The following is a 14,220-nucleotide window of genomic DNA, read 5'->3' as shown; positions in this document are numbered from 1 at the left end:
ATTTCCACGAACTAAAGGAGGGTTGCAACCTGTTTAAAAAATTAAATCAATTTGAATTAAGGAAATTAGCTAAGATATATATATAATATATATCACCATATGAGTGCCAAACGAAAGAGGTTTCAGAAGGCAGTAGTTTAAACAATTTTGAAGAGGGTTGTCTCCTGCTTGATATGTTGGATTAAGTTAACTTATACAACTTATATGAGGTCAGACCATCATATTTATAATCGTTGGGATCCGTTTTCTGGTGAGGAGCACGATCTCCGTTTTGACTGTAGCCAATTGCAGACCGTGATCGCTCATTCATCCACTGACGTTACGCATGACTTGGTTTAGCTTGAGCTGTGCTAGCTGGGCGTTTCTTGCTGTTATGACGGCCGCCACGTCGTCCGCGAAGGCGACAAGGAAGGCGCTCTCCGGCATTTCCGTGCGCAACAGACTGCCATACGTGGCGTTCCAGAGGTCCGGGCCAAGTACAGACCCCTGTGCCGCTCCGCCGCTTAAACGTCTTTTTCTCTGACCTTGTGTTGTGTCGTACAAAAGCCAACGGTCTCTGAGATAGTCCCAGATCATATCTAGCAAGTATGTTGGAGCCTTGAATGACCGTTCCAAAGCCTCCAGCATGTCGTCCCATCTTGCCGAGTTGAAGGCATTCTTGACGTCCAGTGTGACTAACAGCACTATTGGCCGCGCCTGGTGACAGGCTTCTTCGGCCTTATGTACCGCCTCGACTACTTCGCCAATTGCTCCTATTGTTTAGTGTCCCTTCCTGAAGCCATGTTGTCGGGGTGGAAGGCCTCCCTCGCTTTCTATGGCTGACGTCAAGCGTATTTTGAGCAGACTCTCCATCATTTTGCCTGCTGTGTCTAGCATGCAGAGTGGCCGGAAGGATGAAGGAGAGTTTGGGTCCAATTTGCCCTTGGGTATAAGCACCAGTCTCGCCTTCTTCCATTGGCTTGGGAAGACCCGGGCCCTAAGGCAGCTGTTGTACATGTTAAGCAGTAGATCAGGGCTGCTAACCTGATTGCCTCCACTGCTATGCCATCTGGGCCTGGAGGCTTGACGGATTTCATGCTTCGCAGCGCTAGCTTCAGCTCGTCTGTCGAAAACAGTGGTGCCTCGGCTTGCTCCTCGACGAACACTGTATCTGCTCATATTCTTAACTCGGGCTTCATCCATCGCTTGCGATGATGTGTGGAACTTTTTCATCACTATTTTGTATCCCTTGCCCCAGGGATCGCGATCCACTTCGTCACATAGCGCTTTCCAGCAGTTCCGTTTACTTTTCTGTATCTCGGCCCCAAGTGGTTTCTTAGCGCTTTTGTAGGCTGCTGCTCTAGTCAGCGCCTCAAGTCTACCACGAGCGCGCGTTGCGAGTCTCCGCATTCTATGGCAGGCCCTTCGCAGCTCTGCAATTCGGTCATTCCACCAGTATACCTGCTTTTCACCTGACCATGCTCTCCTCTGTGGCAATGAGGCTTTGCATGCCCGGTGAATGCAGCGCATGGTTTCTTCGACCAGCTTAGTACAAGACTCCCAGTTGTGTATCTCTCCCGTTATGGGTGAAATACCTTGGGAATCTGCTAGGAGCGATGTATCAAACTTGCGAACATCGACCCTGGACGGGTTCCATCCTGGTTTTCTGCGAGGAATACTACGTGTTTGCCCTCGCGTTGTGTCAGTGACTTGGAAGGTGATGTAGTTGTGGTCACTACCACTCAGGTCTTCCATCACTCTCCATCCGTCGGCCCTTCGAAGAAGGCTTTCGCAGACCAGGGTTATATCAGGGATAGAGTATCCAAAACCCGGCCTTCGATATGTAGGGGTCGATCCGGTGTTGAGGATGGTCAGGCCAATGCGGTCTGCCATTTCAAGGACCAGTCTTCCCCTGGTGTTTGTTTGGGGCATACCCCATTCTACGCCTCTTGCGTTGAATTTTGACAATTATGTGGCCGGTTATATCGCGCAATTCGTCTTCAAGGTCTTCGAGCTTTTCCCTGAAAACAAGGACTGTGTCCTTTGGAGACAGGTAGTAGCTCACCCGAGTGATTTGCGCCATTTTCACCCAGACGTAGCAGCGTCCGACCCCGCTGCTCTCTGCGCGATGGTTGGGGTTAGCAATCCATATCGCGGCAGAGCCTGATTGGTCAACATGCCAGGTTTCCTTCGTTCTATAGGGCTCACTGATGATTACAGCGTCTGCTCTTTGTTCAAGAACCAATTGGTCCAGCAGGTCATCAGCTACCCTACTCCTGTTCATATTGCCTTGTATAAATTTAATCATATTCTCCCAAGCTTTGTCTTAGCCTCAGCAAGGGCATCCCTGAAGGCCTTGCACGCTCCCGACCCGGGCAGGTGGTTGGCATTTTTCTGTCCATCTCGTGCCAAGCACAGTTAGCAGCTTGGGCTTTCTTTACATGCAAGGGCTATGTGGCCCTGCTGACCACATTTCCAGCATGAACTGCTTCTGTGGAAACTGCTTATTGTGGAAAAGCAACAATAATTTGAAGAAATGGTAGAAGTGATAGCTATTTCGGAAATCACCACATTTCCTCATCAGACTTCTTTCAGTAGGATTCGAACCGACGATCCCACTGACTCAGCCAGTTGCCTATACACCGTGCCTTTTTTCATTTAAAACGGCCTCGAGCTCAATATAAATTGTTGAATATTATTATTATTATTATTATTATTATTATTATTATTATTATTATTATAACATTTATCTGGATAATGAGTTATAGAATAAACTGGTAAGGGCTAAGCTCAGGACCTTACCGGGGTCACACAGGGCGGATCGTGAACGGTCTGCTCCGGTAGGTTAGCTGCGAATAACCAATAAGCAGTCCCAGACCAAGAGCGGCAGGAGACGAGGGCCTGATTTAAAAGATCAGAAATGCTTGATGAATCTCCTGTGTCCGGGCGAACAGATGCCGCCTTCCAAAAAGCATCCCAGGATTGAGACCAGTTAGATCCCGTTCATAGCATATTGGAGCATGTATACGATTAGTTTGATATTGGGCTGGCGAGAGCAGTATTCCGCCACTTTAGTATGTGAGGGTGACATCTCACAGAAATGGCTGGTGGGCTAATGCTGCAATCGCCTCCGTCTCGTTAAAACCCTGGCAGGTCTTCAAGTACGTTCAATACACGTCGCCAGGCCGCACAGGTCCAGTTGAGATGTACTCCTGGTTTTGCGCTGTCTTGGCTCTGAACACAATATCCAATAAGGACTTGTGTCAACCCTCGCGATGGTCTGCTCCTTTGAGAGAAGGGAACTTCGGGACACTTAAAAGCGACTGTGCTACGTGTGGAGATAGCGGCTTGAAGCGGAGACCCAATTGATTGGAAATGAATAAAATAAAACAAATAAATGAAACCAACGTCGATGTTATGGAGGAAGAATGCAGCGCATTCAGGAAGAGCAGTAGAGTTGTGCGCTCCCCGCCACAAACTCCTCTGCAGGCAAATGCCGGCACCACGAGCACGGAGAAAGCCGCCGACGTGGCGCAGAAGGCTACACCTTGCCAAACGGCAACTCCCAGCAGCCGGGATAGTCGTCTTCAAACGCCGGCTTCTGCAAACAGCGACAAGCATGTCACCGCAAGCTTGGGAACTTGCGAAGGCAATGAAGATGAGCAATTGGCCCAAATTCGGCTCGTCTTGAAGAAGATGCAGAGCGCTGTCTCTAAGCAGAAGAATGTGTCCATGGACATAAAAACGGGTATGCCCAAATCGAGGAGAGCTTAAATATATTAAGCTACCTCCGAGAGCAGCGCCGGAAGGGGTCTACCCTTTCCGAGCTGCGGAAGGCTGGCCCTGGCTCGCAAAAGAGAGGTCGAACTCGATCCGACTCCCCTACAGACGAGCCGGAAAAGAAAAAGAACACTAACTATAATAATAATAGTAATAATAAGATTATTATTAATAATGGTAATAATAATAATGGAAATAAAGATAATAATGCACAGAAAACCGTACCAGATTATCAATGGAAAACGGTTGGAAAAAGCAGAAAGCCCAAGCCAGGGCCAGCGCCAGCGCCAGGTGAACCCTTGGTCAATAAGGGCGAGGCGACCAGCCGCAAAATAAAAGGAGAGGGTGAGAAAAAAGAAGAGTCTCGCCAAATTAATCACTAAGCCAGCTGAAGGCAAAACCTATGCAGAGGTGCTGGGAACGATACGTGGTAAGCTCCAACCCGAGAAGACGGAGACCGTAATTCGATCTGTTTGGAAAACCCGCGAAGGCGGCGTGCTTATCGAAATGGAGCGCTGTGGCGACCACTCAGCATTTAAGGAAAATGTGTGCACTACCATTGGCCAGCTTGCAGACGGCCGTATTCTCACTAGACGTTTACGTCTAGAAGTTCTGGGCATGGGCTGCCTAACCACGGCCCAGAAGTGGAGAACGCTATAAGCGGGGAATTAGGAGACAAGATGAACGGCCAACTTCGCGTCTCTCTCCTCGCTGTAAACTCGCGAGAACAAAGGTTGGCCGTGGTAGAAGTCGACGAAATGCCAGGCCGGACTCTTATTGAAGGGGGGGGGAGAGCGCGTGGATGTCCAAAGGTGTTTCCGCTGTCTGGGGTATGCGGCATGCAGAACAGAAGCGCCCAGACAGAAGCAGTTCATGCTGGAAATGTGGTCAGCAGGGCCACATAGCCTCTGCATGTAAAGAAAGCCCAAGCTGCTACCTGTGCTTGGCAGGAGATGGACATAAAAATGCCAATCACCTGCCCAGGTCGGGAGCGTGCAAGGCCTTCAGGGATGCCTTTGCTGAGGCTAAGACAAAGCTTCGGAGAATATGATTTAATTTATACAAGGCAATATGAACAGGAGTAGGGTAGCTGATGACCTGCTGGACCAATTGGTTCTTGAACAAAGAGCAGACGCTGTAATCATCAGTGAACCCTATAGAACAAAGGAAACCTGGCATGTTGACCAATCATATGGATTGCTAACCCCAACCATCGCGCAGAGAGCAGCGGGGTCGGACGCTGCTACGTCTGGGTGAAAATGGCGTAAATCACTCTGGTGAGCTACTACCTGTCTCCAAACGACACAGTCCTTGTCTTAAGGAAAAGCTCGAAGACCTTGAAGACGAATTGCGCGATATAACCGGCCACATAATTGTTGCTGGAGATTTCAACGCAAGAGGCGTGGAATGGGGTATGCCCCAAACAAACCCCAGGGGAAGACTGGTCCTTGAAATGGCAGCCCGCATTGGCCTGACCATCCTCAACACCGGATCGACCCCTACATATCGAAGGCCGGGTTTTGGATACTCTATCCCTGATATAACCCTGGTCTCGGAAAGCCCGACCAGGGTTGGAGAGTGATGGAAGACCTGAGAGGTAGCGACCACAACTACATCACCTTCCAAATCACTGACACAACGCGAGGGCAAACACGTAGTATCCCTCGCAGGAAACCAGGATGGAACCCGTCCAGGGTCGATGTTCGCAAGTTCGATACATCGCTCCTAGCAGATCCCAAGGTATTTCACCCACAACGGGAGAGATCCACAACAGGGAGTCATGTACTAAGCTGGTCGAAGAAACCATGCGCTGCATTCACCGGGCATACAAAGCCTCAATCCTACAGAGGAGAGTATGGTCAGGTAAAAATCAGGTATACTGGTGGAATGACCAAATTGCAGAGCTGCGAAGGGCCTGCCATAGAATGCGGAGACTCGCAACGCGCGCTCGTGGTAGACTTGAGGCGCTGACTAGAGCAGAAACCTACAAAAGCGCTAAGAAAGCACTTGGGCCGAGATACAGAAGAGTAAACGGAACTGCTGGAAAGCGCTATGTGACGAAGTGGATCGCGATCCCTGGGGCCAGGGATACAAAATAGTGATGAAAAAGTTCCACACATCATCACAAGCGATGGATGAAGCCCGAGTTAAGAATATAGTGGATGCGCTATTTGCCATACACCCACTAAGAGCAGATACAGTGTTCGTCGAGGAGCAAGCCGAGGCACCACTGTTTTCGACAGACGAGCTGAAGCTAGCCCTGCGAAGCACGAAAGCCGGCAAGGCTCCAAGCCCAGATGGCATACCAGCGGAGGCAATCAGGTTAGCAGCGAAAACGACCCCTGATCTCCTGCTTAACAAGTACAACAGCTGCCTTAGGGCCCGGGTCTTCCCAAGCCAATGGAAGAAGGTGAAACTGGTGCTTATACCCAAGGGCAAAGGGGACCCAAACTCTCCTTCATCCTTCCGGTCACTCTGCATGCTAGACACAGCAGGCAAAATGATGGAGAGTCTGCTCAAAATACGCTTGACGTCAGCCATAGAAATCGAGGGAGGCCCTTCACCCCGAAAACATGGCTGCAGGAAGGGAAACTCAACTATAGGAGCAATTGGCGAAGTAGTCAACGGTACATAAGGCCGAAGAAGCCTGCCACCGGGCGCGGCCAATAGTGCTGCTAGTCACACTGGACGTCAAAAATGCCTTCAACTCCGCAAGATGGGACGACATGCCGGAGGCCTTGGAACGGTCATTCAAGGCTCCAACATACGTGCTAGATATGATCCGGGACTACCTCAGAGACCCTTGGCTTTTGTACGACACAACACAAGGTCACAGAAAAAGACGTATAACCGGCGAAGCGGCACAGCGTTCCGGCCCTCTGGAACGCCACGTGTGATAGTCTGTTGCGCACGGAAATGCCGGAGAGCGCCTTCCTTGTCGTCTTCGCGGACGACGTAGCCGCCGTCATAACAGCAAAAACGTTCAGCTAGCACAGCTCAAGCTAAACCAGGTCATGCGTAACGTCAGTGGATGGATGAGCGATCACGCTCTGCAAGTGGCTACAGCCAAAACGGAGATCGTGCTCCTCACCAGAAAACGGATCCCAACAATTATAAATATGATGGTCTGACCTCAACTCGTGATGACTTCTAGGTCTACAAAATACCTAGGGGTGAAGCTTGACAGCAAACTCACATTCTGGGAACACATCCATGGAGTATGTGAAAAAGCTGCGCAGAGTACCGTGGCTCTAATCCGGCTGATGGGGAACGTGGGCGGCCCGAAGCCATGCCACAGGAAGCTTCTGATGACAGCGGTCCAATCGGTGCTCCTGTACAGGGCAGAAATATGGGCCTACGCATTGAAAGTCAAAAAATACCGGATTCAAATGTCTTCGGTCCAGCGCAGAGGGGCACTACGCATTGCTTCTGCATACCGTACAGTGTCCGCGGACGCGGTCGTAGTTATTTCTGGCGTCATGCCAATTGAGCTACTCGCTTACGAGCGAAAAGAGGTTTACAATCTCAGTGCCGAGATAAGTCGAGCAGCTGCCGCGGCAAGGGCGCGCGAGCAACTGATCCAGCGGTGGCAACAAAACTGGAACGCGAGCACAAAAGCTCGATGGACGCACTCCCTGATAGCCGACCTTCAAACATGGCTGAACAGACCACATGGGGAAGTCGATTTCTACCTGCCGCAATTCCTCACCGGTCATGGTTACTTCCGAGAATATCTTCATAGAATGGGAAGGGTGGACTCACCGTTCCGTCACTACTGTGGAAACGTCGAAGATTACGTGTACCACGCATTCTTCACCTGCGAACACTTCTTGATTTCGCGCAGAATGTTGGAAGAAAGACACGGAGACATAACTCCGAACAACATAGTTGGGGTAATGATCTCCAGCGCAGAAAAGTGGGAAGCAGTTGCGAGATACGTGAAATTCGTACTCCGCTGCAAACGAGAGGACGGTTGTCTACTGAGGACACCCGAATGAAACGCCCCTACAAAAGAGCATCCCCAAGGCTCTAACAGCGCGCTCCTGCACCTGAAGACATGCAGAATTGCGGTGCCAGATGCGGGATTCTTGCGCGGGCGGTGGGAGTTTGGGTTTTAGTGGGTAGCCCAACACGCTCCGGTGGGAGTCCCACACTCGGGGAAGGTAGTATAGAGACTAGCGCCCCGGCCAGTGCATAAAGCATTTCCCTCTACTACGAAAAAAAAAAATAATAATAATATACTGTGTGTACATACAGAAATCTATACTATAATAAAACTGTAGATTGTTTTTCTGTTTGAACTCACTAATCTCCGGAACTACTGAATGGATTTTCATGGGGCTTTAACTGGTATCTAGACAGTGACCTCGGACGTAACATAGGCTATATTTTGTAAAATCTATACTATAATAAAACTAGATTATTTCTCTATTTGAACTCACTAATCTCCGGAACCACTGAATGGATTTTCATGGGGCTTTAACTGGTATCTAGACAGTGACCTCGGGCGGAACATAGGCTATATTTTATAAAAACCGGAACTGGAATGTGAACCAAAAAGATATACCAATTTTTGCAAACAAAATTTACTTTACACCAAATTCTTTTGAATACAATTTTGTTTTTCAACGTCATCAACATATGCCAGTGTTTGTTTTTCGTTATTGATATTTTTTTTCAACTGAAATAGTAATTAGTGTCGTTCGTACATATTGCAAACGGTCTTGAACATAGATACATACGAGGTTAAACGTTTCTCGCGGAGTTTTGTGTCTTACAAGAGTGGTGTGTTTGTAAGAATCCGTAAGTCAAAAGATAATCGGTAGGTATCTATCTATCAATAATATAATAAAACTGTAAATTGTTTGTCTGTTTGAACTCACTCATCTCCGGAACCACTGAATGGATTTTCATAGGGCTTTAAATGGTGTATAGAGAGTGACCTCGGACGCAACCTAGGGTATAAAAAAAATGGGATCTGATAAGGGGGCGAGGCACCTCCCATAGGCGTGACATTTTTAATCAGCTATAACTTCGAAACCGTAAGTAACATGACTTTGAAATTTGATGAGTTCACATGCATATCTATGATAGATGCCTATAGTAAAGTAGATATACTTTTGTAAAAGAGGCGTGGCACTTTCTATGGGTGTGACATTTTTAATCAACCATAACTTCGAAATCACACGTCACATGAATTTGAAATTTGGTATGAAGACGTATCCATGGTAGGCGCTTATAGTAGAGTATATATGAATGAGTTTGTACAAGGGGGCGAGACACCTCCCATAGGCGTGAAACTTTTAATCTGCAATAACTTCGGAACCGTAAGTCCACGACTTTTAAATTTGGTGTGAAGAGAGATCTATGATAGATGTTTAAAGTAAAACATCCATATATATAATAAGTTTATAAAACGGGGCGTGGAACATCTTACAGGCGTAAAATTTTAATCAGCTATAACCTACGATAATTCACATGACTTCGAAATTTAGTGAGAAGACATAAATAAAGAAGGCGCGTATAGCGATGTAAATATTAGCGAGTTTGCACAAGGTGCCACGGCACATTCCATAGCCGTGAGATCTCACATCTTCGGACCCCTAACTCACATGACTTTGAAATTCGGTGAGAAGATCTATGGTTAATGTATACAAATGAGTTTGTACAAGAGGGTGTAGCGTTTATAGTAAACTAAAAGAAAGTGAGTGTTTGACAGGGGCGTGGCACCTCCAATAGATGGAGTACGTTCAGAGAACCATAACCTTGGACCCATTACAACAAGACAGCTGACCGGAATGACCTGTTGTAAACTAAACAGGAATGAGAGTTTGTAAGAAGTCGTAGCACCTCCCACTACGCATGCCGTCTACGTTCAGAGAATAAAAATAAAAAAATTAAAGCGCATTTCATTCTCCTTTAGGTACCTTAATCCTTAATAATGAAACAAGATTCTTAGTAAAGAAAATGATGACCAATATAATTGCAGCAAGAATTATTACTGGATGCGGCAAAGGAGAAGATGTATTTGTGTATGGAGTACTATTTATTTCCACAGACCTTCCATTTTAATTTAAAAGTCTTCACTATTCCCTGAGAATTCGCTTTGACATGTGCTTATATGTATGTCGAATGCTTACGAGTGGGATGTCCGAATAGTATTTAAGCTACTACACCGCACAAAAAATTCAAGTACAGTTCAAAATGAGGCCTTAAATTAAATAAGAAAAATAGTTTATATCTCCCTTAATTTATGGTAAACCGAAAATCTTCCTAACTGTTTTATATTTTTATTTGTTTACCCCGAACGACGCCGGATACTCTGCATCATAAAATATACTTTTGCAAAAAATTCTGCCGAAAGACAGCGCTGGATTCGAGATATTAAAGAATCCTTCTTTATCGTACTACCTAGGTTAACGGGTATTTTTTGATAAGAAGTGATTCAACAAAAAACTTACCCAAAGAGTAGATGGCGCGGGAATCAAGATATTTAGATACCGCTCTACAAATTTACTTTTGAGATGTCTTAATAAAGCCCCATCCTTTAAGTATGAATACAAAGAAGCGAAAAATTTTTAAGGCGCCACAGATGTCCTAGACACACCAACGGGCCATGGGTATATCAAGAAGAAGTGGGACGAATTGAAAAGAACACGATAGGAACATAAATTACCCCGTTTGAGCGGGAACACTCTTTCTTCCTGTGGAACAGCAGGATTTAACTATTCAACCGAAGCCAATAGTGTTTACATTACAAACCCTTTTTGCATTTCAAACGCAAAAGTTCTTATCAGGCGTAGCGAAGCAAGCCAGGCATTTGCTAGTACTAAGTAAAATTATTATGAAAAAACACAAGAAAAGTCCGCGCAAAAAAAGGAAAACCGCGTACAAAATGTAACTGGAGATGTCTAAAAATACCGCGTAAAAAAATCGCGAAAAAGGGGAACAGGTGTGTAATGCATTTTTCAAATTGAGGGGTTAAAATTTTTTTCGTTTTGTAAACAATGGATTCGTGTTTCTCGTCATTAGCTTTTAATGCCATTTTGTTTCATATCAAAATATTGCTTCTGTCGAAAGCGCTACGATTAATTGGCATGAAGTGTTAAAAAAGCACACTGTGTGCCGTCGAGTTAGCTCGAATATCTTATTTTACAGTCGAGAAATGTAATGTTGAAATTTTAAAATTACTATGGTGTATTTTTCTCAAAAACATATAACTCAAAACATATGATTTATAAAAATAGAATTCATTTGTAAACAATATATAATATAATAAAATGAAATGTCTGTCATTCTTGGGCGTACAAAATTTTCGGTTCTTATTATAAATATATGTGACCTGGTCTACGAAAAGGGAGCTTACGTGCGAAAACTAGTTTTCTGTGAAAAAGCTGTTAAAAGTAAGCAGCTCGTTTCGTCAGTTTCTCATTATCTCGTTAATTGTTCTCCGCGCCGGACGTCCAGTAAGTGTTGTTGTTGGTCGGAATATTATTATAGTTCATCGTGTAAGTTGCTAGTGTGGAACATTTAAAAAAGTAACACTGAAGAAGTGACGTTTACTGTTTCTGTTGATTATCGTCTTCGCATTTCGCATGAAATGAAACATGAGTGTTGATGAGGAGTTCAGTGCCGTATACGGACAATATTTCCATGAAAAGGATGATAAAAACGATGATGAAAACTATGAAGAGAGCGATGATGATGAAGACAAAGTATGTGTATCTCAGGCAGAAGATGATACCGAACAAACTTTTGTTAAGATAGACCTATATGTTGTTGATGTAAAGGAGGAGGAGCTGGTAACAAAATTTCTGTCAAAAGATTGTTGTAATAATGAATGCCATACACTGATACCACGGGAAATGATCGAGACTACGCGGAACAATTGTTTAGAGATGTCGAAAAATGAACTTGATTTAGTGATACTAAGTCACATCGAAGCTGGAATTATGAGTAACGAAAAGCTAGAAAGTGTATACGCAAAGCTTGCTGGGCGGAAGAAATATGGACAGAGACAGGATACAGAAGTTATGAGGCATAGAATTCAATTTACCTTCTACAGAGTAGCTGTTTGTCGTTCGTATTTCCTTTTTGTACATGCCTGTACGACGAAGCGTTACGAAAATTTAGTACGTCATTTTCACGCACAGGGTGTAACAGTGCGCCAACACGGACTGGCAAATAAACCGAGTACACATCCAAAGTCATTTAAACCGGCTGACATCGAAAAAGCTGTTAAATTCATCGAGTCTATAGCCGATTTAATGGCTCTTTCACTGCCCGGACGACTCCCAAAATTTAAGGATTTTCGGATAATGAAACTGCCATCCAGAGAGACGAAGTCCTCAATTTATCGAAAATACATTTCTTCACTCAGTGATGACGAATTGAAGATGAGTAATTGCAGTTTTCGACGGATATGGTCCAAATACATACCCCATGTTACAGTTATGAAACCAGCGGATGATCTCTGCGATGTCTGCCGTGGTAAGTAGCTCATTATTTTCTCATTTTATAGTTGTATCAAACGTTGAGATTAAATTCAGTATTTTTTCTTTTAATAGGAAACACAATATCGATTGCGCAAGCCAAAGGTGTTACTGACATTGAACGCGCACAGAAGCTTAATCAATTTCTTGATCACCTCCACCGAGCCCGAAATCAACGAGAATATTATCAAAGTTGGTGTAGAAATACTGACCCTACAGCAGTCGTTCTGTCATTTAATTTTGCCCAAACCGTTCACTACCCTGTCAGTCCACAACAACCTGGTACAGCATACTTCAAAGCAACCAAGAAGTGCGGAGTCTTCGGAATTACAGACGAAAAACAAAAAGTTCAGGTTAGAATTTCAAACTGAATCATAGGAACTCAAATTGCTCGCCTTTACAGGATCTTACTTATATTTTTTTTTTTTACAGTACAATTACATGATAGACGAAAAAGATGACGTTGGTAAAGGACCTAACTGTGTTGTGAGCATCCTGCATTATCACCTGCAAACCTACTATAAAGACATTGAAACACTCGGTCTTTTCTGTGACAATTGTGTTGGGCAGAATAAGAATAACACTGTACTATCATATCTGCAATGGTGTTTGGCTCGGGGTCTTAACAAAACTATTTTATTCAATTTTCTACTTACCGTGCACACTAAGTTTGCGCCTGATCGTTACTTCGGTATTTTCAAAAGTAAGTATGCCGTTAGTAACATCGACACGTATGCAGATTTACTGCAATGTGTCGAGGCATCATCACCTGGGGGCTATAATAAAGCTGTATCGGCTGAAAAAGTCGTCTGGTATGAATGGGACAGCTATTTTAAACCACTGTATAAGTCACTTGTTGGAATAACGCAATTCCATCATTTCATAATCTCTACAGATTGTGTAAAAACAAAGAAATTCGCAGACAGTGAAGAAGTGCAGTCCTTTAAGCTTCTGTTAAAACCTATCGATCCTGAAATGCCGAATGTTATACAACCAGCCGGTTTATCTTTGGAACGGCAGTGGTACATCTATCACAATCTTCGCGGATATATCTAAAGTAGATATTGTGGCTCCATTGCCGAAAGATTTGCCATCGAAGAAACGGAAGGCAAAAACTAGTGAAGATGTTCTCAAACCAGACGAGGAACCAGGTCCATCTTCCTCAGGATCAACACGTAAAAAGATCTCAAGGAAAACGACAACAAAGAAAAATACATAAACTACTCAGCATTATTATTTTTGGCCCATAATACGTTTTTCTAGTGTATAATCATGTCTTTATAGCTTATAATTCAATGTATTTTGTTCATTACCAATAAATTATATTTTGTCGTATTTTTACTCTTCTTTCTCTACATTTTTAGTACACTTCTAAGCAAGTTAGGATTTTCTGCTTTTCACCACGTGAAAAAGCATCTCATCTTCCATCCGAATCAACCAAAAAGTGAAAATTGATTTTTTGACACCTAAGCCCCCTTTCCGTAGACCAGGTCACATATAGTTATATAGATATATTGAGAAATAAAGAATATATAATACAACACAATAAAAATACCATTTTATCCCATGGAGAATACAGTGATGATGATACGTATAATCTTCTACCATCCAATGATAGTTGCATCATTTGTGGTCCTCCTTCCAGTCTCCGCCCCTTGACAAACCGTGGCTTAGGGCGTTCCTAAAAATATGTATGTTTATCATTGTTAATATACTATACTATTTTTCACTATACTATGCTATGCTATAAAATACTATACTATATTACATTTTAATATACTTACTAGAGTGGCCCTTATTGTTAAAAATCAGAAAATTGCGTGTGCTACTCCCTGGAATGGTTACCTTTGTTGAAAAAGTAATTCCCCAAAAATTTTGGACCATTTAATCAAGTCTAACCAGTGCCACAAATGCGTAAAATTTGAGATAACGGCCTTTACACTGTCACTATTTTATAAAAACGTAGCAT

General features: G+C 44.2%; 3 protein-coding genes across 3 annotated transcripts in view; 2 read left to right on the top strand and 1 right to left on the bottom strand.

Moving 5' to 3' along the window:
* LOC118750162 (methanethiol oxidase-like) overlaps positions 1 to 13,932 on the bottom strand; it is a gene marked incomplete at its 5' end in the record, with an annotated part of 93,256 nt that extends 79,324 nt beyond the window's left edge. The window contains 1 exon segment of the mRNA XM_036484888.1: positions 13,807 to 13,932. Coding sequence (XP_036340781.1) covers positions 13,807 to 13,932 — 126 coding nt within the window.
* LOC118750164 lies at positions 12,139 to 12,678 on the top strand. Its single transcript, XM_036484891.1, has 2 exons — positions 12,139 to 12,249; positions 12,327 to 12,678. The coding sequence occupies exons 1-2, from the start codon at positions 12,226 to 12,228 to the stop codon at positions 12,627 to 12,629; spliced, it is 327 nt and encodes a 108-aa protein (XP_036340784.1). The 5' UTR covers positions 12,139 to 12,225; the 3' UTR covers positions 12,630 to 12,678.
* Positions 12,518 to 13,437, top strand: LOC118750163. Its single transcript, XM_036484889.1, has 2 exons — positions 12,518 to 12,604; positions 12,684 to 13,437. Exon 2 carries the CDS (start codon positions 12,693 to 12,695, stop codon positions 13,305 to 13,307), a length of 615 nt encoding a protein of 204 aa, XP_036340782.1. The 5' UTR covers positions 12,518 to 12,604; positions 12,684 to 12,692; the 3' UTR covers positions 13,308 to 13,437.
* Positions 13,933 to 14,220: the final 288 nt, after the last annotated feature.

This window comes from Rhagoletis pomonella, unplaced genomic scaffold, assembly GCF_013731165.1.
Source record: "Rhagoletis pomonella isolate Grant_MI unplaced genomic scaffold, Rhpom_1.0 Rhpom_scaffold_00153, whole genome shotgun sequence".
Taxonomy (NCBI): domain Eukaryota; kingdom Metazoa; phylum Arthropoda; class Insecta; order Diptera; family Tephritidae; genus Rhagoletis; species Rhagoletis pomonella.
Note: the sequence above shows the minus strand (reverse complement) of the source record. Positions and strands in the feature narration are given on the sequence as shown.